Source organism: Bos javanicus, chromosome 9 (assembly GCF_032452875.1).
Source record: "Bos javanicus breed banteng chromosome 9, ARS-OSU_banteng_1.0, whole genome shotgun sequence".
Taxonomy (NCBI): Eukaryota; Metazoa; Chordata; class Mammalia; order Artiodactyla; family Bovidae; genus Bos; species Bos javanicus.
Genome location: NC_083876.1, coordinates 98,551,220 through 98,577,726, shown reverse-complemented (window position 1 = coordinate 98,577,726; position 26,507 = coordinate 98,551,220). Strand labels below are relative to the sequence as shown.

Below are 26,507 nucleotides of genomic sequence, written 5' to 3'. Positions count from 1 at the left end.
CCGGGCTGGGTGAAGCACAAGCTGGAGTCAAGATTGCCGGGAGAAATATCAATAGCTTTAGATACGCAGACGACACCTCCCTTATGGCAGAAAGCGAAGAGGAGCTAAAGAGACTTTTGATGAAAGTGAAAGAGGAGAGTGAAAAAGTTGGCTTGAAACTTAACATTCAAAAAACAAAGATCATGGTATCCGGTCCAATCACTTCATGGGAAATAGATGGGGAAACAGTGGAAACAGTGACAGACTTTATTTTCTTGGGCTCCAAAATCACTGCAGATGGTGACTGCAGCCATGAAGTTAAAATAAACTTACTCCATGGAAGAAAAGCTATGACCAACCTAAACAGCATATTAAAAAGCAGAGACATTACTTTGCCAACAAAGGTCCTTCTAGTCAAGGCTATGGTTTTTCCAGTAATCATGTGTGGATGTGAGAGTTGGACCATAAAGAAAGCTGAGTGCCAAAGAATTGATGCTTTTGAACTGTGGTGTTGGAGAAGACTCTTGAGAGTCCCTTGGACTACAAGGAGATCCAACCAGTCCATCCTAAAGGAGCTCAGTCCTGGGTGTTCATTGGAAGGATTGATGCTGAAGCTGAAGCTCCAATACTTTGGCCACCTGATGCGAAGAGCTGACTCACTGGAAAAGACTCTGATGCCGGCAAAGATTGAAGGCAGGAGGAAAAGAGGACGACAGAGGATGAGATGGTTGGATGGCATCACCAGCTATATGGACATGAGTTTGAGCAAGCTCCAGGAGCTGGTGATGGACAGGGAGGCCTGGCGTGCTGCAGTCCATGGGGTCACAAAGAGTTGGATATGACTGAGTGACTGAACTGAACTGAAAATAGCTTCCAGATAACTTTCTTATTGCATGGCTCTAATTATGACACGGCATTCAGAAAGTTTCTGTAGATTACAAGAAGGTCAATATCCCCTTGAATCTGTGCATGCTCATTATCATCAGTGGACATCAGCCTCTCATTGTTTTTAAACACCTAAGACACACCCCCATCTCCAGGTGAGTTTCCTTAGCCCAGCATACTTTCCATTCCCCATTCTTTCTCTATTCAAACTTGACAAAGCACAGTTCAAATGCCACATCCCTCAGAAAGTGTCTCCTGGTTCCCAAGTGGGAACTATACCCCTGCCTCCCCACCTTCTCCCCCTTTTGGGGATCCCCCTCTGGTCCTTACTCATGTTACGATTTGTTATGTATGGCTTGTCTTTTCATCACTGGCCAAATCGGTAGCTTTCTAGCACAGGGCGTGATTCCTGGGTGACAGAAGCAGAAACACCTCTGTGAAAGGCACGGGGTGAGCCTTTTATCCCAGATCGGGTACTCACTGAGACTTCTGAGCAGGGAAGTCACATGAGGAAACAGGAGGCTCCACCAGCTGGCTGAGTCTTTTGTAGAGCACAGATGAAGGGAAAAATAGTAAAGCAGTAAAACGGGAGGTACTAGTTAGAGAGTTAAGTTCAATAATCCAGGTACGAAGGCTTTGGAGGCCAAGTACAATTCATTTTTACATTACCAGTTATGATATCTATCTATCTACACATACATATTAAGTGTTTTTTAAGATAAATTTTTAAAACTTATGTTAGTCTCCTTAGGATACATCTAGTAACTTAACTTGCAGTGTTCCAAAGATAGGCATTTTGGGTTTATTTTATTTAATTTACTACTTCTTAAAGTATGTATGTATGTATTTGGCAGGGTCTTAGTTGTAGCTTGTGGGACCTTCCCTGCGCCCTAAGAGATCTTTTCTTTGCAGGCATGGGCATTCTGTGGTGGGTGACTGTGGTGGATTTTAAACCACTGGACCATCAGGGAAGACCCCGGGTTTATCTGACTTGATGGGATCATTCTGGCAGGTGGCACATGGGTAGCTATAGGCCATAGATCATGTATGCATAAGACGTGTGCTTACTGCTGTGGTTGCCAGTGAAAACACAGCATGCCCCATTAACTTTAAATTTCAGATACACGACAAAAATGTTTTAGTTTAAGTATATCCTAAACATTGCATGACATATACTTCTACTAAAAAAAAATTTGTTGTTCATCTGAAATTCAGATGAACAGCAACCCCTATTTTGATTTGCTCCATCTAGCAAGCTTAGAAGCTTAGATCGCCTATGAGCAGGAGGCGATAAACACGTACAGAGGGAAGTGATTTCTGGAAAATCAGTGTGTATAACTTAACTCCTTTTCTCCCCCTGTCTTTCCGTGATTCTTTTGTCTGCCTTCATACTGAAAAGGTAAGGATTCCTCCAGAAGCTCGCCTCATGTAGGATTACATGCTACCAATGAGGAAGAGTCCACAACCTCTTAAGATGAACCCACAGAGTACCTCCCTGAGCTGTCAAATCGGCTTTTCTAATGTTTAGCCTGGGAGGGCATGGTGACCCATTCCAGTGTTCTTGCCTAGAGAATCCCATGAACAGAGGAGCCTGGCGGGCTATGGGGGAAGTCCATGGGGAAGCAGAGAGTTGGACATGACTGAAGTGACTTAGCACGCATGCAGGGTTTCAGCTAAATACCTAGGTTGCTCACCATTTTCCTTGTCATCCCTGTGGTGGCGCTGGAGGACAAATGACCCCAGAGCACCTAGTCCAGTCTAAGAATCTCAGTCGTCTCCGACTGTTTGCGATCCCATGGATTGTAGCCTGCCAGACTCCCTGTCCGAGGGATTCTCCAGGCAAGAATACTGGAGTGGGTTGCTATTTCCGTTTCCAGGAAATCTTCCTGCTCGAGGGATCAAACTCAGGCCTCCTGCACTGCAGGCCAGTTCTTTACCAACTGAACTACAAGGGAAGCCCAAAGCACCTAAGAGAACCCTTCTTAATGCCACTGCAGCCGTTTACCCCGCTCTCCCTCTGACCTTTCTATCTGGCTGAGCAAGTCCGGGCTCGTGCAGCATCAGCAACTTTGGGCACAGCTGCACCAGGGCTTCCCTGGGAGCTCAGTTGGTAAAGAATCTGCCTGCCATGCAGGAGACCCCGGTTCGATCCCTGGGTCGGGAAGATCTGCTGCAGAAGGGATAGGCTACCCACTCCAGTATTCTTAGGCTTCCCTGGTGGCAGCTGGAAAAGAATTCACTTGCAATGCAGGAGATCCCCGGTTTGATCCCTGGGTTAGGAAGATCCCCTGGAGAAGGAAAATGCTACCCACTCCAGTATCCTGGCCTGGAGAATTCCATGGACTGTATAGTCCATGGGGTCGCAAAGAGTCAGACACAACTGAGCGGCTTTCACTTGCACCGAGGCTGAGGGGCTGCTTGTTTATGGAGTCCCCGTTAACAGAGCCCGGACCCCAGAGGAGCCCCAGGGCCAGCGCTGAAGAGGCCATTCACAGCTGCGGGTGGGGATGGTGAGGGGCCCACTGTGCAAGCTCCTGTATGGATCAACACCCACTCTTCCTCAGAGCTGCCACGTGCCCGGTGCCAGAGAGGCACTTCCTAGGAAGGTCCCTGAGGAGGAGAAGGAGGAGAAAAGTGTCCAAGGCTGTCAAGGAAGAGAAAAGGACAAATGCTTTTTTTCCTGCATTGCTTTGCCTTAGTCAATATAACAGTGTGTCTGGCTCGAGGATATCTTTATCCTTAACAAGAACCTTCTGGCTAACCTTGTTATCTTAAAACTTGGATACTGTGGGAGTGGGTCTGGTAGTGAAAGTGAAGCCGCTTAGTCGTGTCCGACTCTTTGTGACCCCGCGGACTGTAGCCCATCAGGCTCCTCTGTCCATGGGATTCTCCAGGCGAGAACACTGGAGTGGGTTGCCATTTATTTCTCCAGGGGATCTTCCCGACCCAGGGATTGAACCCGGGTCTCCTGCATTGTAGGCAGACAGTTTACTGTCTGAGCCACTGGGTAGTCTGGGTCTGGTCAGACCTTTCTATGGGTAGTTCTGATCTTGTTAATTTAAGATGTGTGTTGTGGGAGTGGGTCTGACAAGAGTATATAAAGGCCTTGCCAAGACTAGCGAGGGGGGCACTCTCGGTCCGCCTTCTGCTGGCTGTGTCAGAACCTTTCTCTGTCCTCTTTTAGTGTGATAAAACTCTGCTCCACAAAAGCTCTTGGGTGATCAAGCCTGGTCCGTGGTCCCGAAGGTAAGTCTTCTTCTTTGGAGATCAGGAATCTGACACAGCTCACTGCTAAGCTGTCACAAAGGCTGGCAGTTCTTCTGTTAGACACTGAGGCTTCGCTTCTGACCGTCGTCGGAAATAATTTCTTTCCTCTTCCAAACCAGTGTTCATCCTGGGGCATCCGATATCACAACTGAAAGTTTCCATGTGGAGGAAGGGTGACTCCCCGCCTCCTCCCCTCAATAGCAGGCCTTCGGATACATCACAAAAGAGTTGGCTCTTTCCCCAACTGTGCTCAGTTTCCGCTTGTCAAAACCTCTTCATCTTTCCCCCATCCTAAATCTAATTGGTTTCCTTTCTTACTTTGAATGTATAGGATTATTACTGTTCAGCATAGTAGCTTGCATTTGTCTTTATTGACTTTCATTGTGTTTAATTGAGCCATCCATCCAGTCTGCTGACAGCATTCTGGAGGCTTCAAATTGTCAAGTGACATTGGCTCTAAGCGGATGTAAAAAAAAAAAAAAAAAATTCCCCTCTCAGAACTGCCAAGCATTCACATGATTAGGCTGGAAAATAATCACAAAATTCATTATTTTTGTACCTTAAAATATATCACCTAAAAGTGCATGTAGAATACATTGGAAAACAATTCCCAAGTCTAAACCTGCCAGCTGAAGTACTCCCATCACCAGGAGGATGAAGGAAACAAGCGCACAGCACTTGCACAGGTGGGAACACAGGGATCCTCTGCTTTTCCAGGTGGGAGCCTGGTAGCACCCTGAGAAAAGGGTTTCCCTCTCAGACTGGAAATGCAAGACTGTCAATATCACCTACGCTGGTCATAAAGAACATCATAAGTGTCACAAAGTATCCTGATGCTTAAAGGATCAGTTTCCATCTGAAGATAAAAAGCAACAACAAAACCCAGCCTTTCCTCAGGATAGAAAGTTTCTACCCAACATTTAAGTACAAGCAGAAATTATTCTCTGCATGGAAACCTGTCCACACCTCTTGCAAATTGCTTCCATTTCCCCTTTAGTGTCCCCTAACGCTCTCATGGGGCTTCCCCGGTGGCTCAGAGGTTAAAGCTTCTGCCTGGAATGCAGGAGACCCGGGTTCAATCCCTGGATTGGGAAGATTCCCTGGAGAAGGGAATGGCAACCCACTCCAATGTTCTTGCCTGGAGAATCCCATGGAGGGAGGAGCCTGGTAGGCTATAGTCCTTGGGGTCACAAAGAGTCGGACACGACTGAGAGACTATATGACATACAACAATGCTCTCCTCAAGAGGGCAGGGTGAGTTCACCTCTGGGAAGCAGCCCAGCCTTGCCCTCTGGAGCTCAGTGCTGTCACTGGGCTGGGCATGTGGGTGGCGAGGATGCTCCGGGGTGAGCTGTTAGGAAGTCTGTGATCTCTGTCTTGAGCAGCAGGTTGGGGGTATCATAGTCTGCATTGAAATATATCGATTAAAGAACTCAGGCTGCCAGGGTCAGTGAGTAGCGGCTTTCAACACCTCCTAATGTTGCTGTTGGGCTTCCCTGGTGGCTCAGGGCTAAAGAACCTGCCTGCCAGTGCAGGAGACATAAGAGACATGGGCTTGATCCCTGGGTCGGGAAGATCCCCTGGAGAAGGAATTGGCAACCCACTCCAGTATTCTTGCCTGGCAAATTCCATGGACAGAGGAGCCTGGCGGGGTGCAGTCCACGGGGTCTCAAAGAGTCAGGCATGACTTTGTGACTGAACATCAACAAGAAACGTTACTGTAAGCTGCTGGGCAGGTGGGTTTGGGAGCCAGTTTTCCTTGGTCTGCATGGACCCCATAATGTGGTCTGGTCAGGAGTAGAGAGTAGACCCGGCGGTACTCTGGGGATGAAAATTTTACAACACAACCACAGATCCCGTTGTATCCACAGGTATGATCTGGGTCCTTCCTAAGTTCTAGGCTTCGATCTCGTCCAGGGGTTGTGAAACAGAAACGCATACTTTTCAGGGCTGTTGGGGGACCTGGATGTACGTAGACGGGCAAGGGAGACATCACCCTCAACATCCTGGATGTACAAGTTTACCCTTCATTGGTATAAACCATCAGTGCAGGGAAAACCCGGCAAAGACCCTACGTGCAACCGGATTTCAAGAAGAGTTTGTGCTTCTCTCCATAAACTAAGACACTGGGGCCACAGAGGCGTTTTCTTCTATAAGTAGTCACTTACTGTAGCAAAATATCATTTCCTCTTTTCCCCTCATTAATTAGTTAGAGATAAAATAATACTTGAGCACTTCATAATCTTAAATTCACAATATTTTACTTAATTAAAATAGGTAATTTAGAAAAATAATTGGCAATTGCTAAGACCTCTAATGCTGATGAGAAGTGAGTTGGAAGCGTTCTTTCATCACAAATTGATACTTTAATGTAAAGTTCCACACACAGCTGGAAAGTGCCATTGTAAGTAGCATGTATATTAAGTAGCTATCATTAAACCAAAGAAACCAAAATTAAAGTAAAAAGAAAAATGGTGCATTTTAAAAGAAATATGTGGGAGTGGATTTTTAAGGGCTCAAAAGTATAAACATGACTTTCTATGCATTCATTCTGAAGAATATTGTTATATAACACATCTGTAAATTTCTGACATATGGATTTCATTTCATACTCCATTCTATACATACAGTTTTGATAATAAATTAAGAAAAATTAAGGCTTATGTATGTCATTTTCCTTATACCAAAGGGTAAGTTTTAGTGGTGAACTCAAATTTTATTCATGATTTCAATCTAAAGTTATTCATGTGACTGAATTCCTGCCTACTGATGCTGACTTATGTAAAATGAAAGAATTGCATCTGGAATAAGCAAACCTTTTTTTTTTTTTTTTGCACATTTTCCTATTTAGGACAAATAATAAAATGCCTCTCTGCAATACCATATAACACAGCACAGATACGTGCTAATCTTCAGGAACACCAAAGAAAAACACATCCTTTGGAGAGCTTATTTGTTCCGTGGGAGGCTGTCTTTTTCAGGCCTGGAACAAAACCCTGTGGATAAGGATTAGAACATATGCAGACATCATTATGTGTGTGTTGGTGGGAAGGGAGGGTGGGGGGGCAGCCCGTTCCACACCATGGAATTTGCTATCACATTTTCTCCTTGGTACCACATTAAAAAAGCCTAAGAATTAAACAAAAGCCTAAAGAGCAAGGCATTTAAAAGACAACAACAACAACCCAGCCCAACAAATGTTGCGTTCTGGTGGGATACAATGGTGGCTGAAATGCTCTGCCAAACACGACTTTGAAATAAAGATTCTTTATATTCTTTTGCAAATAAACGTCCAAAATATTTATCAAATTGCAGCTATGTTAAAGCAAATTGAGCAGTTTTCAGATTTCACATCTTTCTTTGGGATGTAGGAAATTTTTCAAAAATCCATGTATTGTTCAAGTAAGATTTCTCTTAGAGAACAAGACTATTTGATATATTTGAATCTTATGCATTAGATTCTAATTTTTAAAAATCATTATTTAGGAGAAGATATGAAATTGTGTTTTCAAGTTACTAGATAGGAAAAACATCCTAAACCAATAATGATATAATCAAAACCCAGCAGAAAAACATGCTCCTCGGCTCTTTCACTAAATTTGTAACTTAAATTATTCAATTCAGCCAATATTTATGTACTGCCTCAGTCAGTTCAGTTCAGTCGCTCAGTCGTGTCTGACTCTTTGCAACCCCATGGACTGCAGCACGCCAGGCCTCCCTGTCCATCACCAGCTCCCGGAGTTCACTCAGACTCACGTCCATCGAGTCAGTGATGCCATCCAGCCATCTCATCCTCTGTCGTCCCCTACTCCTCCTGCCCTCAATATAGCACCTACTGCATACCCTTCACTGGCCTAGGGGATTTCGTGACAGCTGAGTCCAGATTCCAGTCGGGGAGGCCACCGTCCAGCAGAAGAGATGCCACTGCCCTTACTAGTGTTGCGTCACATCCTCACCCAAGCACAACCGGGACACAGAGGCGCAGATAATTCCACCAGTTTCTCCCTTTTAGGGGTGGGCAGAGGGCGATGTGAGCCCGGAACAGTCCCTAAGACGGTGACATTGAGCTGACCTTGAAGTATAACGGTAGTGACAGGGGGCAGGACATTCCCGGCAGAGGAGACAAGGCGCCAGAGGCGGGGTGGCAAACTGGATGAGAGACAGCCTCGGGAAGGAGGCTGGAGGCCGTGTGCGCTCACGGCTTACCCAGCCCAGCTGGTGTGTTGACTCAGCTCCGGGGGGCACCCTCAGCAGGACTAAGGGGACCCTTGGGCTTTCCAGGTGGTTCAGACGGTTAAAAGAATTTGCCTGCAATGCAAGAGACACAGGAGACCTGGGTCTGATCCCTGGGTCGGGAAGATGCCCTGGAGGAGGAAATGGCCACCCACTCCAGTCTTCTTGCCTGGAGAATCCCATGGACAGAGGAGCCTGGAGGGCTACAGTCCATGGGGTGGCAAAGCACTGGACACGACTGAGTGACTGACACACAGGCTGACTTTATTAAGTCCTCCCACCAGCCCCGCGAGGGAAGTACTGTCTGCGCTTGTGCAGGTGGTGAGCCCGAGGCACAGAGGCTGAATCACACATTTGCAGAGGGCTGGAGGACCCCAGGGCCTGCCAGACCCAGGGCTACTCTGGGGTCCTGAGTGGCCTGAGGGACGTTGTCAGTTGGTGGGTGGAGGACCCGGGGTGGGGAAGGGAGGTGAATGCCTGCGGCCCGGTTACCGGTTAGAAACCAACTGAAACAGGCAGCTAATAAGGAGGGATGGAACCACAGCAAGACCAGAAGACTGAGCGGAGATGAAAAATCTCCTGATTTAAAATGTTGTGATGGACTGGGGGTGGGGAGTTCCGGGGAGGCTGGAGCCCCGAGGATTCCTGTGTCTGCTAGAGAAACGGAAATATGGAAATGCAACTGAATTTTCTGCTAACCACAGGTGGGTGGTGGGGGGGAGCTGCGGACACATGAGAGGGGGCATTTTTGGGCGTGCTGGGACAGGTGTGTCCAGGCCATCGGTGCCTGTGGAACTTTCTGGAATCTGGGCAGAGATGACTGAGGAAGGTGAAAGCCCAGAGGGCAGAAGCTGAGGGAGGAGGCAGGGAAGAGACGGAGGAGGAGCAGAGGGAAGGGAAAGAAGCTTTACTTCTCTGAAGGGACCCAGAGCATCCGCAGAGGCCGCAGCAAACAGGCGACAGGACGTCCAGGGGGTCAGGAAAGGAAAGGGTCTGGGAGCAGCGAGAATGAGAGACACTTCCGGAAAAGGTGCACTCCAGAGTGGAAAGAAAAGCAATGGAGAGTAAGAAAAACTGAGGTTTCCTCTGAAGACAGAGGGCTTCCCTGGTGGCTCAGATGGCAAAGAGTCTATCTGCAGTGCGGGAGACCCAGGTTTGATCCCTGGGTCGGGAAGATTCTCCTGGAGAAGGGAATGGCTACCCACTCCAGTATTCTTGCCTGGATAATCCCATGGACAGAGGAGCCTGGCGGGCTACAGTCTCTGGGGGTCGCAAAGAGTTGGACACGACTGAGCCGCTTCACTTTAAGAAGACAGAAGTTTGGGGAGGGTGAGGCCCCATGCAGGTAGGTTGTCAGAGTGGAGACCTGATTGGGGGGTGCAGAAGGGTGGAGCAGACAGAGGGGGCCGGAGGGTCTGGGCAGGCAGGAAGCTGGGGAGGAGAGTCCCCTCCCCTGGAAGATGTGGAGGTGAGGAGTAAGATGCAGGGCCTGCGGGAGGGGAAAGAGGAAGGGGAAAGGTTTCCTGGACCCTCGGGGAGGGGAAGGAAGCCAACAGGGCTGGCGGAGTTGTAAGTCGTTCCTTCCTAACAGATCCAATCAGTTGCTGCAGTTTCCTCCAGCACAGCTTGGCAGTTTTCAACATGACATCAGGGGCACTTATTTTCCGGCCATAGACTTTCCACAAAACATTCATTCACTCCTCCGAGGCCCCTGCACGCCCTCGCCGGTCAGTTGTGGGGCAGCAGGTTCAGACGGGTGCCGGACCTCTGAATCTCTTACCCTCCTATGGGCGGCACTGCAGTCTCTAATTACAATCGCCCGGATAGACCTCATCAGGGGGAGCACAGAAGGGTTCCAGTGTGCGGGACGGCCCGGAGTCCTGGGTGCTGTCGGGCCTCTAATCTTTCGTCCCCAAACACAGATTACACACAAAGCTGAAACCGAAAGAAAAAGAGTTGGAGGGGAGGGGGGTGGGCTTTGTTTTTTGCAAAGAAAAGCTGTATCACTGGAATTTACATATTTTGCGTGTCATATTGTATTTAAATGTTGGGTATGCTGCCATCTGAAGTTCAGAGGAGCCTGTGCGTTTTTGAGGTGCTATCCTTCTGTTGTTCCAGAAAGCAGGGTGCTCTAAAGAGAAGGGCGGTGGCCTTGGACACAGCTCTCTGGCCAGAGAAGAAATGTTTCCTGTGTGAGATGCTAATGGCCAAGAAGGCCCGATCTGGCTTGTGCATATTAGACCCTGCCCAGGATAACGCCTTTCAGTGGAAAGTGTGTTAGACCTGTCCTTTAGTATAACAAATTTAATGAATTGTATAATAAAACAATAATTTTAAAATATTCATAAAATGCATGATACACATCAGACACTGCCCCAAGTCCAGTGGAAGGGTACAGAGGTGAAGCACAGGAACACCGTCCTCAAGAAGCTGCCTCCAGTGGCCACAGATGCTCAAAACACTCAGGGTGCTAAAAGCATTACAAGTAAAGATCTGGTAAGAATAACATAACACCCTTCACATTATCATAGTCTACGACTTAGTGCAAATTTCTAATATTTCTGCAGGTGGACAGTAGCTAGGGGTCTCTTTGTTCCCCCAAGAGTAAATTTTCTGCTTAATTACTTTTCCTTTAAACAGGAAAAAAACATCAAAGTTTAATGACACATGTACATTGGAGAGACCCAGGAAAGCTGACTCACTCCTCTGCTTAATGTCCTACTTCTGATGGTATCACCCAGTGAACGGGAACCAGATCCTATTGTGTAAAAGGGGCTTCCCTGGTGGCTCAGATGGTAAAGAATCTGCCTGCAATGCAGGAGACCTGGGTTCAATCCCTGGGTCGGGAAGATCCCCTGGAGAAGGGAATGGCTACCCACTCCAATATTCTTGCCTGGAGAGTTCCTTGGACAGAGGAGCCTGGTGAGCACAGGCGATAGGGTTGCAAAGAATCGGACGTGACTGAGTGACTAACACACACGCACCCTGTATAGAAGACACAGTGTCAGGCCTCGTGGCGAGTAAAGAGGTGCATAAAATACTTAGGGAGCAGCAGTGTAGAGTCTCAAATGCAGGTGTGAGTCCGTGTCTACGGTGCTTGCTGAAGACTTTCCTGAGAGGAGGTGGGATATGTTTGGGCCTTGAGGCAAATATATTATTTGTCATCTTTCCATATTCAAGAAGTAAATATATGTCAGGGGAGTGTAATCTCCTCGGTTCTGTCTCGTCAAAACGAAGATTTGAAGCGACGGACGATAAAGCCCTCGACGCATCACAGCTTTTGGACAGTCCGTGTTATAGCTCTCGGACAGCTCAGTTTTATTTAGAAAATAAAGGAAAATACATCCTTGAGGCGTGAGGGCCTGCTGACCCAAAAGGCGCGAAGAGAAGAGAGAGAGAGAAAATAAGAGAGAAAAAGAGAGAGCCCCGGCCCTTTGGCTCCTGTTTTTATGTGTTTTCTCCTCCCCCTGGGCCTGCCCTGTGTAAACTGGGCTAGCCGAGAGTGCTGTTTGCCCTACCTGAGGTCCTCACTCCGGTCCTCGGAACTTCCTTTGTTCTATTTTCGTGGGCTTTTCCCTTCCTTGTCCTTTAGCCACCACCCTTCTGGACTCCTGTTTCCTATTGTAACTACCTAACCTATACAAGTGTGTTTTTTGTAATATATTAAACGATGCATCCATTTGCAATGATCGTGGCCCTTCCTTTTTTTTTTCATAATTTTATTTATTTACTTTTGACTGCCCCAGGTCTTCACAGTGGCACATGCTTTTCTCCAGTTGTGGGGAGTGGGGGCTGCCCTCCAGCCGCAGGGCTCAGCTTCTCAGCGCAGCTCCTGTTGCGGAGCCTGGGCTCCAGGGTGCTCTGGCTTCAGTAGTTGAGGCTCCCAGATTCCAGAGCACAGGCTCAATAGTTGTGGCTCACGGGCTTACTTGCTCTTGCAGTATAAGGGATCTTTTCAGATCAGGGATCGAATCCGTGTCTCCGGCATTGGCAGGCAGATCTTTACCGCTGAACCACCAGGGAAACCTCAGGCCTTCCTTTCACTTAAATCTTAAGCACTCTTCCGATTCTGTATGTTGAACTGTGTTGAGTTCAGTGTGTGAACCCACAGGAATCAGGCACAGATACTAAACCTACAGGCTAATGAAGGAAGACAAGACACTCTCAAGGAACTGTTGTGGGAGATGAGAGCGAGTTGCATAAAGGATGCTCAGCTAACTGCAGAGGGTATTCAGAAGAGAATTAACTACATTCCATGGACTGACAAGATGGAAAAGGGATGAGCAATTAAGAGGCACAGAGAAAAAGAGTCAGCCAACTCCCACAAGCTGTATTGTGACCATGTGCAAGGTGGCATAATATTGTCTACATTTGCAGAGGAATATTGTGAAAATGAATGGAATATTATCTCCAAAGCAATTAGAGATGTTTGGAGAAAAGCCACTGGCAGAAAAATTCCATCATATTATTTCTGAAAAGGCATTTTAAAAACAGGTTAGATTGTAAGGCAAAATAGAAGAACAGATTTATCTTGAAAGATGTTTCCAGACCCTTTGTAGAATGAGGCTGAACACCTAATGTAAACGGAACCTTTAGAATTGCTATTGTGAAAACCTGATTGAGAGAGATGGAAGGTAGCTCTCCGAGTCACCCATGGCACGAAGAGAAGGTGGTCTGGCAAGATGGAACAAAAACATAGCATGCAATGTTGGGGTTTCCCAGAAAAAGTAGACATTTTCCTTGCCTTCAGACAATATGTTACACATATGGCAAGTTCCTTAGCTTGATAAACATCTACAAGTAGATAACTCTGAGACAGATGGTAGTCTCACGGCTTTGTTTTATTAATTTCCATGCCATTAGACTGGATAATTCAGAATTCAGATGATCAACTCAATTTCTGTTTTGGGAAAGCAACAGAATGCCTCAGGGTGAGTGACCGAGGGTGGGAAGGAGAACATCCCAGTTGCTCGTGCTGACTGATTATTTTGCGGTGACGGGGAAAAAGGTGAAGACCAAATCTGGGGACTCCAAAAAGGAAACAAAGCAGTAGACAGCCTCTCCTGCTCACTAGTGGGCGCCACACGCGGACTCGTGAGATGGAGAAGAGCAAGGTAGGAACGGTGATCGGCTACGGGGGTCTTTCTCCTTGCAGAAATGTCAGAGCATAAGGGTCAGAGAACAAGACAGAGGAGAAGGAAACAGTAGAAGGGAAAGCAATGAGAACTTATGAAGTTCAGCAATTTTAGAGTTTTCATTACCAGAGAATTAATGCATACCAGAAAGGTAACGTTAATAAGTGAAGACAGAACGCCAGCTACCCCCTGCCTCCCTCGTCCTGCCTGGCAGACTCAGCTCCCCGTCTGCTCGCCAGCAGGTGTCAGCATCTCCTCCGCACGGGGCCCGGGGCCTGACCAAGGGCTTCTCTGAAAGCAGGGAAGTGCCTGGCACAGAAGCTGCAATTCAAAGGTCAGACTGCCATGCCCTTCACTCAGTCAGTTTCACTCTCCATCTCACTCAAGCACATGCAGATTATTCCTGGGGACGTGGGTTTGGGAGAAGGGTTAGCAAGACCCCCAGGGAGGGTCTCAATCTGGACACGGCTGACACATGACACGTTCTGTGAGGGGCCGTCCCCTGAGTCCACTGCTGGATGCTCAGCCCATCCCTGGCCCCCACCCTCTAGATGCCGGTACCACCACCCAACCCTCACTGGGAAGCAACCAAAACTCCCCTGGGAGGGAAAATCTTTCCCAGTTGAAAATCAGCACTCTAGATAGAACAGGAAAAGGTAACCTAATGATTGCAGAGTCAGTGCTTCTGGACCCTTAGGGAGTAACGTGGTATTTATAGTTGATGGGAAATGGAGACAGAAAACGCAGACTGCATTGCTTGGGATCTGTTCTACTAGAGCAACAGTGAATAATACATCATGGGAAATGCTAACTTTAGCTCACACATCACTTTCGTATGTTTGGGTTTATTTAACCCTTAATACATAATTATGCTATATATGTGAGAAATTCATGATAGATAAGGCATAGCATATATATGTAAACATACATTATATGTGTGAAGATTTATGGTGTATAATACATATGCTATACATAATATATGTGAATACATATTACACACAAAATACATGCGGATATATTATACATATAATATACGTGAAAAATATTATATAATCTCTAGTTAAGGGTTAGGTAACCGAGGCTTGGAGTGGTTGAGTCACTCGTCCCAGATCGTACAGTGGAAGAGCTCAAGGCCAGACTTAAATCCAGGCCTTCAGACCCCAGATTCTAGGTTCTTTTCACAAAATGTTCTCAGGGACGGTGGGGAGAAGGCGCGGCCATCATGCCAGAAACCGCTGCAGTGTAGCGGTAAGAGCAGTAAGGCATCCCGGAAGACCTCAGTTACCTTTATAGACTTTCACAGGTGCAGAGGAGAAGAAGGAAGAAGGTTGGGAGGGGGCCTGACTCTCCACGCCTGCACCCGTCTTCTGTTACGAGAGATCCTCTGCAGGCCGGCTCCTCTGTGTGTTTCAGACTTGAAACCTGTCCCTGGTGTTACGGCCTTGAACTCACCAAACCAACAGGGTACAGGAGAATAATACTTATATTTTCTTTCTCTATCATCCTTTAGCATTTTTACCTTTGTGGTTTTATCATACAAATATTTGTTCATTGATTTACTTTTTATATATAGTATATTACTATTTTATATTATAATAATATATATAGTGTCTATAATTACATATGTGCTGTTCATGCACAATTTTAATTTAACTGATGAACTGCATGATCAACGGAAAGAATTAAAAGCTACTATTCAAGAAACACACACAGCTACCGACTGGAAATGCCAACCAGTCAATCCCACAGGAGATCAGTCCTAAATATTCAGTGGAAGGACTGACGCTGAAGCTGACACTCCAATACTTTGGCCACCTGATGCAAAGAACTGACTCGTTGGAAAAACCCTGATGCTGGGAAAGATTGAAGGCAGGAGGAGAAGGGGACAATAGAGGATGAGATGGTTGGATGGCATCACTTATGCGGTGGATATAGTTTGAGTAAGCTCCAGGGGTTGGTGATGGACAGGGAGGCCTGGCGTGCTGCAGTCCATGGGATCGCAGAGAGTAGTACACAGAACTGAACTGAACTGAATGCCGGCTCAGAAATCTCCTTTAATTCCAACCCCCAAGGTTCCCCCACTCTCCTCTCAGAATCTCTTCTTGGGCATTCCCAGCACCACCCTGTGCAGCGGTGCCCAGGCCAGTGGCTCCCTCCTCCTTTGTCACTCACACTGGATCCTACCCTGGTTCAGGCCCTATGTCCCCTGCACCACCCATCTACCCACCCAGGTCCTGCTCCCTCCAATTCCTTCTCTATGCAATATCCATTTACCAGGTGGGTATGACCCTGTCCCTGGCCCTGTGTGGGGAACCTCTGTGGCTGCGGGAAGCCCCACATGACTGCTTCCTAGCCTCATGGGGCACCTCCTCCCAACCCCTCAGGCTGCAGGCCCCAGTAAGGAGCCCACATCACCCTCTGCCTTCCAACAGATTATAATATAAAGATATTGACTTTGGGGTCTGAATCTGAGTCCAGAAAGCCGGTATGTCCATCATCTGGCCTCAAGAATTTCCCCAACTCTGCCTTTTACTGATTTCCTTATAGATCTTGCCTTCTCACCAGATGTGCTTGCTAATGAGTCCCTCCGGTTAGTCTCCCTTCTCTCCTCTCCACACCTCTGTTCTTGCGACTCCTGTCTATGACACAGCCCCTTCCTCCTTGCTGTCCAAATAAGCTCTGTCCTGCCAGGACCAGCTTCCATTTCCTCCTCTCCTTGAAAGCTTCCCCAACCAGACCTGTCTGGACTAGTCCCTCCCTGTGGTAAAGAATCTGCCTGCCAATGCCTGAGATGCAAGAGGTGAGGGTTTGATCCCTGGGTTGGGAAGATCCCTTGGAGTAGGAAGGGGCAACCCATTCCAGTATTCTTGCCTGGGAGATCCCATGGACAGAGGAACTTGGTGGGCCACAGTCCATTGGATTGCAAACAGTTGGACACAATTCACCTTTGCATGTGTGTGAGTGCATGCGTGTGTACACACACACACACACAGTGGGATAACTAACCACCTCCCTCCTGTCTTCTTTCCCTCCCTCAAGGCTCCTGGAGAACTTTTTCAACTCTGCTCACGAAGGCCCTGCACATTTACACCCTGGAGCACACAAAGGCATACCAGGCGCCAAGCACAGAGCATCCCTCCTTTATTCCTTCCTTCCTACATGATCCTTCCTTACATTTTTTCTTCCTTCTTTCCCTCCTTCCTTCCACCCACATATTCTGGGAAGGTGTTTGTAGACTTGACCAGACCATCAAGCTCCTCGAATATTGTGCCACCGTTGTGTGGAGTTTTAGGTTTTTTTTTTTTTTAAGTGGCCAACCATTGGCCAATCTTACTAAAGTTTGATCACTTTTGGGACTTGACGTTATTTCTGCCATCTTAATCTGAGCCTTGGGTTCCTTCTTCTTGCTGATGCACTTACTTTAACAGTGATTTTACATGGAGTTAAGGAGAGTCGACAAACTCTTTCAATCTTTGTATGTGTGAAACTGTCTTAATTTCATCCTTACTCTCTTGAATGATATTTTAGCTGTGTATAAAACTTAAAGTAGTTACTTTTTCTTAACACTTTTAAGATATTGATATTGTGTCCCTTGCTGCTGATTAATTCCACCATCAACCCAAACGTTGCTTTGTGGTGCTCTGTCCTTCCTGGTGGTCCGAAATATTTCTCCCAAACCCGCGTCCCCAGGAATAATCTGCATGTGCTTGAGTGAGATGGAGAGAGAAACTGACTGAGTGAAGGGCATGGCAGTCTGACCTTTGAATTGCAGCTTCTGTGCCAGGCACTTCCCTGCTTTCAGAGAAGCCCTTGGTCAGGCCCCGGGCCCCGTGCGGAGGAGATGCTGACACCTGCTGGCGAGCAGACGGGGAGCTGAGTCTGCCGGGCAGGACGAGGGAGGCAAGGGGCAGCTGGCGTTCTGTCTTCACTTATTAACGTTACCTTTCTGATGTGCATTAATTCTCTGGGAGTGAAAACTCTAAAATTGCTGAACTTCATAAGATAGATTAACTATGAAAATCCCTTCAGTTTTCTCATGATATATCTAAATGGGATTTTCATAGTTAATCTATCTCAGTTTGAGATACATTTCCATTCGTAATAATTTTCAACTCACAAATCTCTTCTTTAATGTTCTAGTTTAAAGTTCATCATCTCTCTAAAGCTTTCCACTTTATTTACCCAAAATTCATAACTTCCTTCTTCTTCATATCCAACTGTTTTTATTTTGGGTTTTCTATTTTTTTAAAATGACTTCTTTAAAATTTGTGATTATCTTGTTTACGTCTTCATATTTACAGAATATACTCACTTTCTCCCTTCTCATACTGTTACATAAGTTTAGTTTAATCTGGAGTGAGTATATGTTCCAACTTTGTATTTTGTTGACTGTATTTTTAGCATTTGATTCCTTCATGTATTACAAAACTTTTATGTGCAGACTTAAGTTAAAGCTTTTTTCTGTTTCTCTCCCTTTCCCAATATGTACTCACGCCTCTTGCTAGTAGTTTTGTGTCGTCTTTTCTCAACTCCTCAGCCCCCATCCAGAACCAGGCACCAGCTGCCAGCAGATTTCATTTACTTTTTCAGTAGTGGAAGACTCGAGTCTGGCCCTCACTCTGAGCATTACGCCTGTCCTAATCTCCAGCCTGTGGGAGACTCTTCCTATTCCCCTCTACCCCACACAACCTAGCTCTCGGCCACCGCTGCTCTAGTAAACGGGATCTCCAGAGGCCGGCAGCTTTTGGCCCATCCACAACCTGGTATTCCTATTCTGCTTCTGCTCTCTAGAGATAAGACGTTAATCTAGTCTTTGGGCCCAGACCTGACTTCCTTGAATTCTCCCCTCCTGTGGTTTATCCATCCTTGCTCTGTGCTTGGCGCCTGGTATGCCTTCGTGTGCTTCAGGGTGTAAATGTGCAGGGCCTTCGTGAGCAGAGTTGAAAAAGTTCTCCAGGAGCCCTGACGGTCCCCACAGGGAGGGACTAGTCCAGACAGGTCTGGTTGGGGAAGCTTTCAAGGAGAGGAGGAAATGGAAGCTGGTCCTGGCAGGACAGAGCTTATTTGGACAGCAAGGAGGAAGGGGCTGTGTCATAGACAGGAGTCGCAAGAACAGAGGTGTGGAGAGGAGAGAAGGGAGACTAACCGGAGGGACTCATTAGCAAGCACATCTGGTGAGAAGGCAAGATCTATAAGGAAATCAGTAAAAGGCAGAGTTGGGGAAATTCTTGAGGCCAGATGATGGACATACCGGCTTTCTGGACTCAGATTCAGACCCCAAAGTAATGAAAAGATATTGACTATTTTACATATAGAAATAGAACGGCTATTCCTGATTGAAAGCTTATTTTGGCCAAACACTGTGCTAAGTGCTTTGGATAAGTTATCTCAAGTGAGCCTCTAGCAACCTTATGGGATACGTACTGTTATTATACACATTTGATAGATTAAAATTTGAATTTAGAGAGGTTGAACAATTTACCTGAAATCACAAAGAAGTAGAGCATGCAGAATCATGGTCTAAAAGTTCTGAGGTCCTAGTTCCTGGAACCTGTAAACAATACCTTGTGAGGAAGAAGCAAGTGAAGTGAAAGTCATTCAGTCGTGTGTGACTCTTTGCGACACCATGGACTGTCCATGGGATTCTCCAGGCTGGAACACTACAGTGGGTAGGCTTTCCCTTCTCCAGGGGATCTTCCCAGACCATGGATCGAACCCAGGTCTCCCACACTGCAGGCTGATTCTTTACCAGCTGAGCCACCAAGGGAGCCCATGAGGAAGAAGAGTCTTCCCAAATGTGATTAAGGATGATGATCATGGGACATTATCCTGGATTATCCAGCAGGTCTTAAATTTAATCACAAGCGTCCTGATAAGAGAGAAGCAGATGGGGGGGAGGAGGGGGGGACTTGGTATGCACTGAAGGGCAAGAGGTGATGTGAAGACAGAGGCAGAGACTGGAGTGATGCAGTCACAAGCAAGGAACGCCAGCCGCCACTGGCAATCTATAGATAACTTGATTGCAGCCCAGTGGGACTGACCTGGAACATCTGTCCTCCAGAACTGGGAGACGCCACGCTGTTGTTTTAAGCTACCAAGTTCATGGTTATTTGTACGGTAGTCCCAGCAGCTGCTGCTGCTGCTAAGTTGCTTCAGTCGTGTCCAACTCTGTGCAACCCCATAGACAGCAGCCCACCGGGCTCCCCGTCCCTGGGATTCTCCAGGCAAGAACACTGGAGTGGGTTGCCATTTCCTTCTCCAATGCATGAAAGTGAAAAGTGAAAGTGAAGTCGCTCAGTCGTGCCCGACTCTTAGCGACCCCGTGGACTGCGGCCCACCAGGGTCCTCCGTCCGTGGGATTTTCCAGGCAAGAGTACTGGAGTGGGGTGCCATTGACAGTGACAGGTAAACAGCACAAGGAAGATTCAGGATATGACTGGGACTCTAGACTCATACTTCTACTAACACCCTAGGGGAAAAACACTGATTTGGGATGGCTATTCCAGAAATGATGCATGGAACTGAACAAAGACAAAGCTAGATCTAGGAGGTCATTTAGGAGGCTACAGCAGTCACCAAAGTTCAGCCAAGTATTTGAACTGTAATTAATGTTTCAGCTACATTTTTATTCAAGTGGTGCTATTTACAGGTGGGGATAAAGAGTAAATGTGCCAATGCTAATTGCCTTCCTGGGAGATTGCTTATCATACTGATAACTTAAATTGTCTCATTTTGGGGTAGAGGTGTCAGATATTTATCCATGGTTGTAAATAGTGTTTTGCTTTTTTTTTTTTTTTGCCATTTATCCCTCAGAATGCCATGTGCGACCCTTGCCCTGGTACTCAAATTAGGAAGATTTCCAGATCTAAACCGGAGTGTTAAGAAAATACTTAAATCTCTTTATAATTCGAGTGAGTACCATTCATGGTTTGTAACATTGTAATTATGAAAACATTACTGTCAAATTGATGGCAGGTCTGCAGTTTGCTTTGAGTTTGCAGTATCTGGCATCTGGATGTGCTAATTCCGTGGCTTCCTTGACAAGCTCTCTGTCTCCTTCACCTGTTCAGTCCTTCTGGGCACAAGGTCCCAGTGTCAGACCTTGAGGCAGGGAGACCTGGGCTCCAAGGCTTCCTCACCCCTCAAAGGGCGACAGAGCCTGCACCTTCCTGGGCCACGGTGAGAAGTATGAGGCCCTCCGTAAACCTGCGCAGGGCTTGGTCCCGGGGGCAGGGGGTCCCAGGGCCATGCAGCCAGGCACCACGTTTGGATCCAGGCTCTGCCATTTACCGGCAGTGAGGTCCGCTCAGTCTCTCCATCTGCAAAATATGTCCCTTCCTCTTAGGTCTGTTGTGAGGATTAAATGAGTTGGCTCGTGTGACGCTTCTGGCACTGCGTGAACATTTGATGAATGCTCGCCATTATCTTTGGTGTGACTGAAAGCATGGCTGGGTGGAGACTGACCCCTGGCTCAGAGCACAGTTTTAGATCCTGTATGTAAAGGGGAGCAGGTGGGCTTTCCTGGAGTCGAGGGGCATGTCAAGGATGGGGTGAACGAGTCTGTCTGGGAGCTCTCTGTGGTGTAGCAGTGGCTGTTCTCTTTGTCACACGTGAAATCTTAGGGGTTTTTTTAGGATCTTGGTGGGTTAATTCAACACCGCTAGGGGATAAGACTGAATCTCTATTTTGCGTTTAGAAGGCTGGGGAATAAAATGACACTAAGAACTGGCAAGCAAACAGCAGAACAGAACAGGGAGGCGCAGCTTGGGGAGCACGCTCAAGAGGGTGGAATACATTATGGTCAGTATGCATTCTGTGGGTCATGGATAGTGATGAGATTTAAATTCATCTCCAGAATCTCTGTGGCATTGCAAAGAATGGGGAGACTCACGAATAAGGCGTAGGGAGAGACTATAAAAGGGAGCTCGTTAAATCCCTGATTTCAGTGGGGATGACAGACAACCTCCCTATTTCATGTTTCAAAACTACTGCTAGTTTTAAAGCTATCATGAAATCTCTTTGCTTATTTTTTTTTTCATCTCAAAATAGTCCAAGTGAAAAAATATCCTCCTCTTGCATTTGAAAGGAGAGCTATAAACAGGAGCAGTTTTCCAACTAGTCATCTTCTGAAACAGTGATGTGTCCAAAGCCTTAATACTTGAGACTTTCTCTGTAGGTGCTATTTATAGACTCATTTTAATATTATAGTAATTATATGTTATACTATATGGTTATATTAAAAAGCTGAGGCATTACTTCACCAACAAAGGTCCATCTAGTCAAGGCTATGGTTTTCCCAGTAGTCATGTATGAATGTGAGAGCTGGAGAATTGATGCTTTTGAACTGTGGTGTTGGAGAAGACTCTTGAGAGTCCCCTGGACTGCAAGGAGATCCAACCAGTCCATCCTAAAGGAAATCAGTCCTAAATATTCATTGGAAGGACTGATGTTGAAGCTGAAACTCCAATACTTTGGTCACCTGATGCAAAGAGCTGACTCATTTGAAAAGACCCTGACACTGGGAAAGATTGAAGGTGGGAGGAGAAGGGGACAACAGAGGATGAGATGGTTGGATGGCATCATCACTCAATGGACATGAGTTTGAGTAATCTCCGGGAGTTGGTGATGGACAGGGAAGCCTGGCGTGCTGCAGTCCACGGGGTCGCAAAGAGTCGGATACGACTGAGCAAACTGAACTGAACTGATAGTTATATTATCTAGAATACACATTTTCAATCTATTTAAGATATTTTAATTCATCACATATGATTCTCTTTAAAAAGTACTTTGCTGAATAAATTACTCAAAATCAAGTGTGTAGTTGGCAGAAAATAGATTTTGCATTAGTTCATTCAGTAATCCCTAAACTGGCAAAAAATCAATATGTAGTAAGACAATTTCAGTTATAAATATATAAACCTAGATTATGTCATAAAAGAAACCTAAAGATTGTAGTAAACAGAAAAGCATTTTCTAAAAGTGAACTTTACACTAACCAGAGCTGTGCAAAATCTTTACAGAAAAAAATAAAACATGAATAAATCCAGAAAGAACTAAAGAATAGCATCACCAACTCAATGGACATGAGTTTCGGCAAACTCTGGGAGACTGTGAAGGACGGGGAAACTTGGCAAGCTGCAGTCCATGGGGTCACAAAGAGTCAGACACGACTTAGCAACTGAATAGCAGCAACAGTTTGTGAATGGAAAAATTCAATCACTTAAGCATGTCAATTTCCGACAAATTAATGAATAATGAATTCAAGGTAATTCTAAAAATTATCCCAGCAAGGTTTTTCATAGATCCCGGCAAGCTGATTCTCAGCAGCACAGAATGGAGAATAGGTCAGATAATTTTGAGGAATTAGACGGAGGGCACATAAACCGACAGTGGTTAAAACAAGAGAGGCAGGAAATGCGTGTGTGCGGAGAGAACCCGCGTATGTAACTGAGGGCATGGAACAGATCGATGGGTCAGGGAGGAGGCATTCAATACATGATACTTACACAAATACATTCCCGTGTCAAGCCATTCAAAAAATTGTGAAATAAAGATTAAAATGTGAAAAATAAAACTCTGTGTCTTTGGAAAACATATACAAGAGTATTGTCTTAATCAAGATCAACAGCCTGAAATCACAATGAAAGGATCAACGGATCTGATTATTTAAAATTATTCTCCTATTTTTGCAAAAGATCTCATGGATAAGGGTGAAAATTAAATGAAGTCGGGAAATACATATAACCAAGGGGGTAGTATTCATAATCAATAAAATACAACAAATTGAAAGGATTCATGGCTCAACAAAAAATGAGCAAAGCATTTCAATAGGTAATTCATAGAAGAGAAATTTGATGAGCTGACAAGAAAAAAATGCTAAACTTCAGCTGTCATTAAATAAATGCCAATCAAAATATATCACCTTATACCCATTTGCTTAGCAAAAATGAAAGTGTTTGACACTTCCAAGTGTCAGCCAACACGTGGAGCGACATCTCTCATCAACCACCCAAGAGCATGTAAGCTGGAGAGCCTTTGGAAGTACCAAGAATGAAAGATGAGATGCTTGCAGTTTTCAAGCCAACCTCGAGATGTATGCCCTAAAAATCTCTGGCTTGTGTATATCCAGAGAAATTAATGAGATTTCCAAAATCATTGTTTAACATAAAGTTAGAAACATTTCACGTGACGATGAATAAAATGGATAAGTTGGGGTATCTTTATGCAATGTACATACTTCAATAATTAAAATGAATTAACTAGGAACCACATGTAGCATACAGATCTCAAAAATAATGATGCATGAGAAAGTGTATTGCAGTATGATATGTAATCCGTTACTCTCTATATATCAAATATGAAAACATGGAAAATATATTGTTTATGGTATGGATATATGTTCTGATAAATGTTGATTTCAGGAAACCTCCGAGGAGAGAAGAACGGTAATGCAATTAGAAGAGAGGTTCCCAGAGGGTGTTGATGTTACGTGAAAGGCTTTTTCCTTTAAGTGCTTAGTCACTCAGTTGTGTCCGACTCTTTGTGACCCCATGAACAGTAGCCCACCAGGCTCCTCTGTCTATAGGATTCTCCAGGCAAGAAGACTGGAGTGGGCTGCCATTCCCTTCTCCATTTTCTTTAAGAATCTTGGAATAAACATGGGAAACTGTAAAGATTTGATAAAATTGTTTGACGAGTATACAGGTATTCATTTCCTGTTTATATTTTTCTGAATGCTTGAAATATCAACTTTTAAAGGGAAACACTAATCCATTGTTATTATGAGGGAGTAACAGAATAGGAAAACACAAGCTACACTGAAATTCTAGGAACTGAAGGATCCCTTGCTCGCATTTTGGAGAAGGCAATGGCACCCCATTCCAGTACTCTTGCCTGGAAAATCCCATGGATGGAGGGGCCTGTAGGCTACAGTCCGTGTGGTTGCAAAGAGCAGCAGCAGCAGCTTAGTTGCATTTTAGATTTTTTGATGTTAAAGATGCACCTTACAATCAAGATGTACATTAATATTTTCCCCCTTCAAGTCACTATAAATTGATGGCTCGCCAACAGTTATCGGTGCTTTAGACTACAGTGTTGGTCTTTGTCATCACTGACCTCAGTCTCTGTTCCTTAGCACTGAAATGGATTTATGAATCTGGTAATCTGACTGCTTTAATCTACCAGTTTCTTTTTCCGAAAGCAATGAGGGAAATCCTTCTCCAGAGCAGGGCTGGTTTCCTGGGCGTGTACCTTCTGATTCTGCGCAGGGCCCTGTGCTCCGGAGGGCCTTGTGTTTGCTTTAATGTTGTGCTGTTTTCATCTTCAAACTCTTAATGACATTATCTCAGAGTCTGTGCCCTGGAATTGGAGCGATGGGACAATGGAGAGTGTGCGTGCACAGAGGGGACGGAGGAAAATGTGTCCTCCTGCCCCTCCTGGGTGCCCATTCCCATGGGCTTGCTGTGCCTAGTGGAGATAGAATTCGGGTGGGCTTGTGAAGTGCAGACATCGTGGTAAGTGTTACATCTTAGTTCAGTCAGTTCATTAGCTCAGTCGTGTCCAACTCTTTGTGACCCCATGGACTACAGCACGCCAGGCCTCCCTGTCCATCACCAACTCCCGGAGCTTGCTCATACTCATGTCCATTGAGTCAGTGATGCCATCCAACCCACTTATCCTCTGTTGTCCCCTTCTCCCCCTGCCCTCAATCTTTCCCAGCATCAGAGTCTTTTCAAAGGAGTCAGCTCTTCACATCAGATGGCCAAAGTATTGCAGTTTCAGCTTCAACATCAGTCCTTCCAATGAACACCTAGGACTGATGTCCTTTAGGATGGACTGGTTGGATCTCCTTGCAGTCCAAGGGACTCTTAAGAGTCTTCTCCAACACCACAGTTCAAAAGCATCAATTCTTCAGCTCTCAGCTTTCTTTATAGTTCTACTCTCACTCACATCCATACATGACCACTGGAAAAATCATAGCCTTGACTAGACGGATCTTTGTTGGCAAACTAATGTCTCTGCTTTTTAATATGCTGTCTAGGTTGGTCATAACTTTCCTTCCAAGGAATAAGCATCTTTTAATTTCATGGCTGCAGTCACCATCTGCAGTGATTTTGGAGCCCAAAAAATAAAGTCTGACACTGTTTCCACTGTTTCTTCATTTATTTGCCGTAAAGTGATGGGACCGGATGACATGATCTTAATTTTCTGAATGTTGAGCTTTAAGCCAACTTTTTCACTCTCCTCTTTCACTTTCATCAAGAGGCTTTTGAGTTCCTCTTCACTTTCTGCCATAAGAATGGTGTCATCTGCATATCTGAGGTTATTGATATTTCTCCCAGCAATCTTGATTCCAGCTTGTGCTTCTTCCAGCCCAGTGTTTCTCATGATGTACTCTGCATATAAGTTAAATAAGCATGGTGACAATATACAGCCTTAAGGTACTCCTTTTCCTATTTGGAACCAATCTGTTGTTCCATGTCCAGTTCTAACTGTTGCTTCCTGACCTGCATACAGATTTCTCAGGAGGCAGGTCAGGTGGTCTGGTATTCCCATCTCATTCAGAATTTTCCACAGTTTATTGTGATCCACTTAGTCAAAGGCTTTGGCATAGTCAATAAAGCAGAAATAGATGTTTTTCTGGAACTCTCTTGCTTTTTTGATGATCCAGCGGATGTTGGCAACTTGATCTCTGGTTCCTCTGCCTTTTCTAAAACCAGCTTGAACATCTGGAAGTTCATGGTTCACATACTGTTGAAGACTGGCTTGGAGAATTTTGAGCATTACTTTACTAGCCTGTGAGCTGAGTGCAATTGTGCAGTAGTTTGAGCATTCTTTGGCATTGCCTTTCTTTGGGATTGGAATGAAAACTGACCTTTTCCAGTCCTGTGGCCACTGCTGAGTTTCCCAAATTTGCTGGCATATTGAGTGCAGCACTTTCACAGCATCATCTTTCAGGATTTGAAATAGCTCAACTGGAATTTGATCACCTCCAGTAGCTTTGTTCAT

At 45.6% G+C, this 26,507-nt stretch overlaps 1 protein-coding gene across 5 annotated transcripts in view; it reads right to left on the bottom strand.

Moving 5' to 3' along the window:
* PACRG (parkin coregulated) overlaps positions 1–26,507 on the bottom strand; it is a 530,120-nt gene that overhangs the window by 157,816 nt on the left and 345,797 nt on the right. For 2 of the 5 annotated variants that reach the window (XM_061428499.1, XM_061428503.1), the window contains one exon: positions 7,383–10,299. The exons of the other annotated variants lie outside the window; for them this stretch is intronic. In XM_061428499.1, the coding sequence (XP_061284483.1) occupies positions 10,055–10,299 (245 nt within the window). In that variant the 3' untranslated portion in view covers positions 7,383–10,054. Of the gene's footprint in view, positions 1–7,382; positions 10,300–26,507 lie in introns of those variants that run through there. 5 annotated transcript variants of the gene reach the window in all.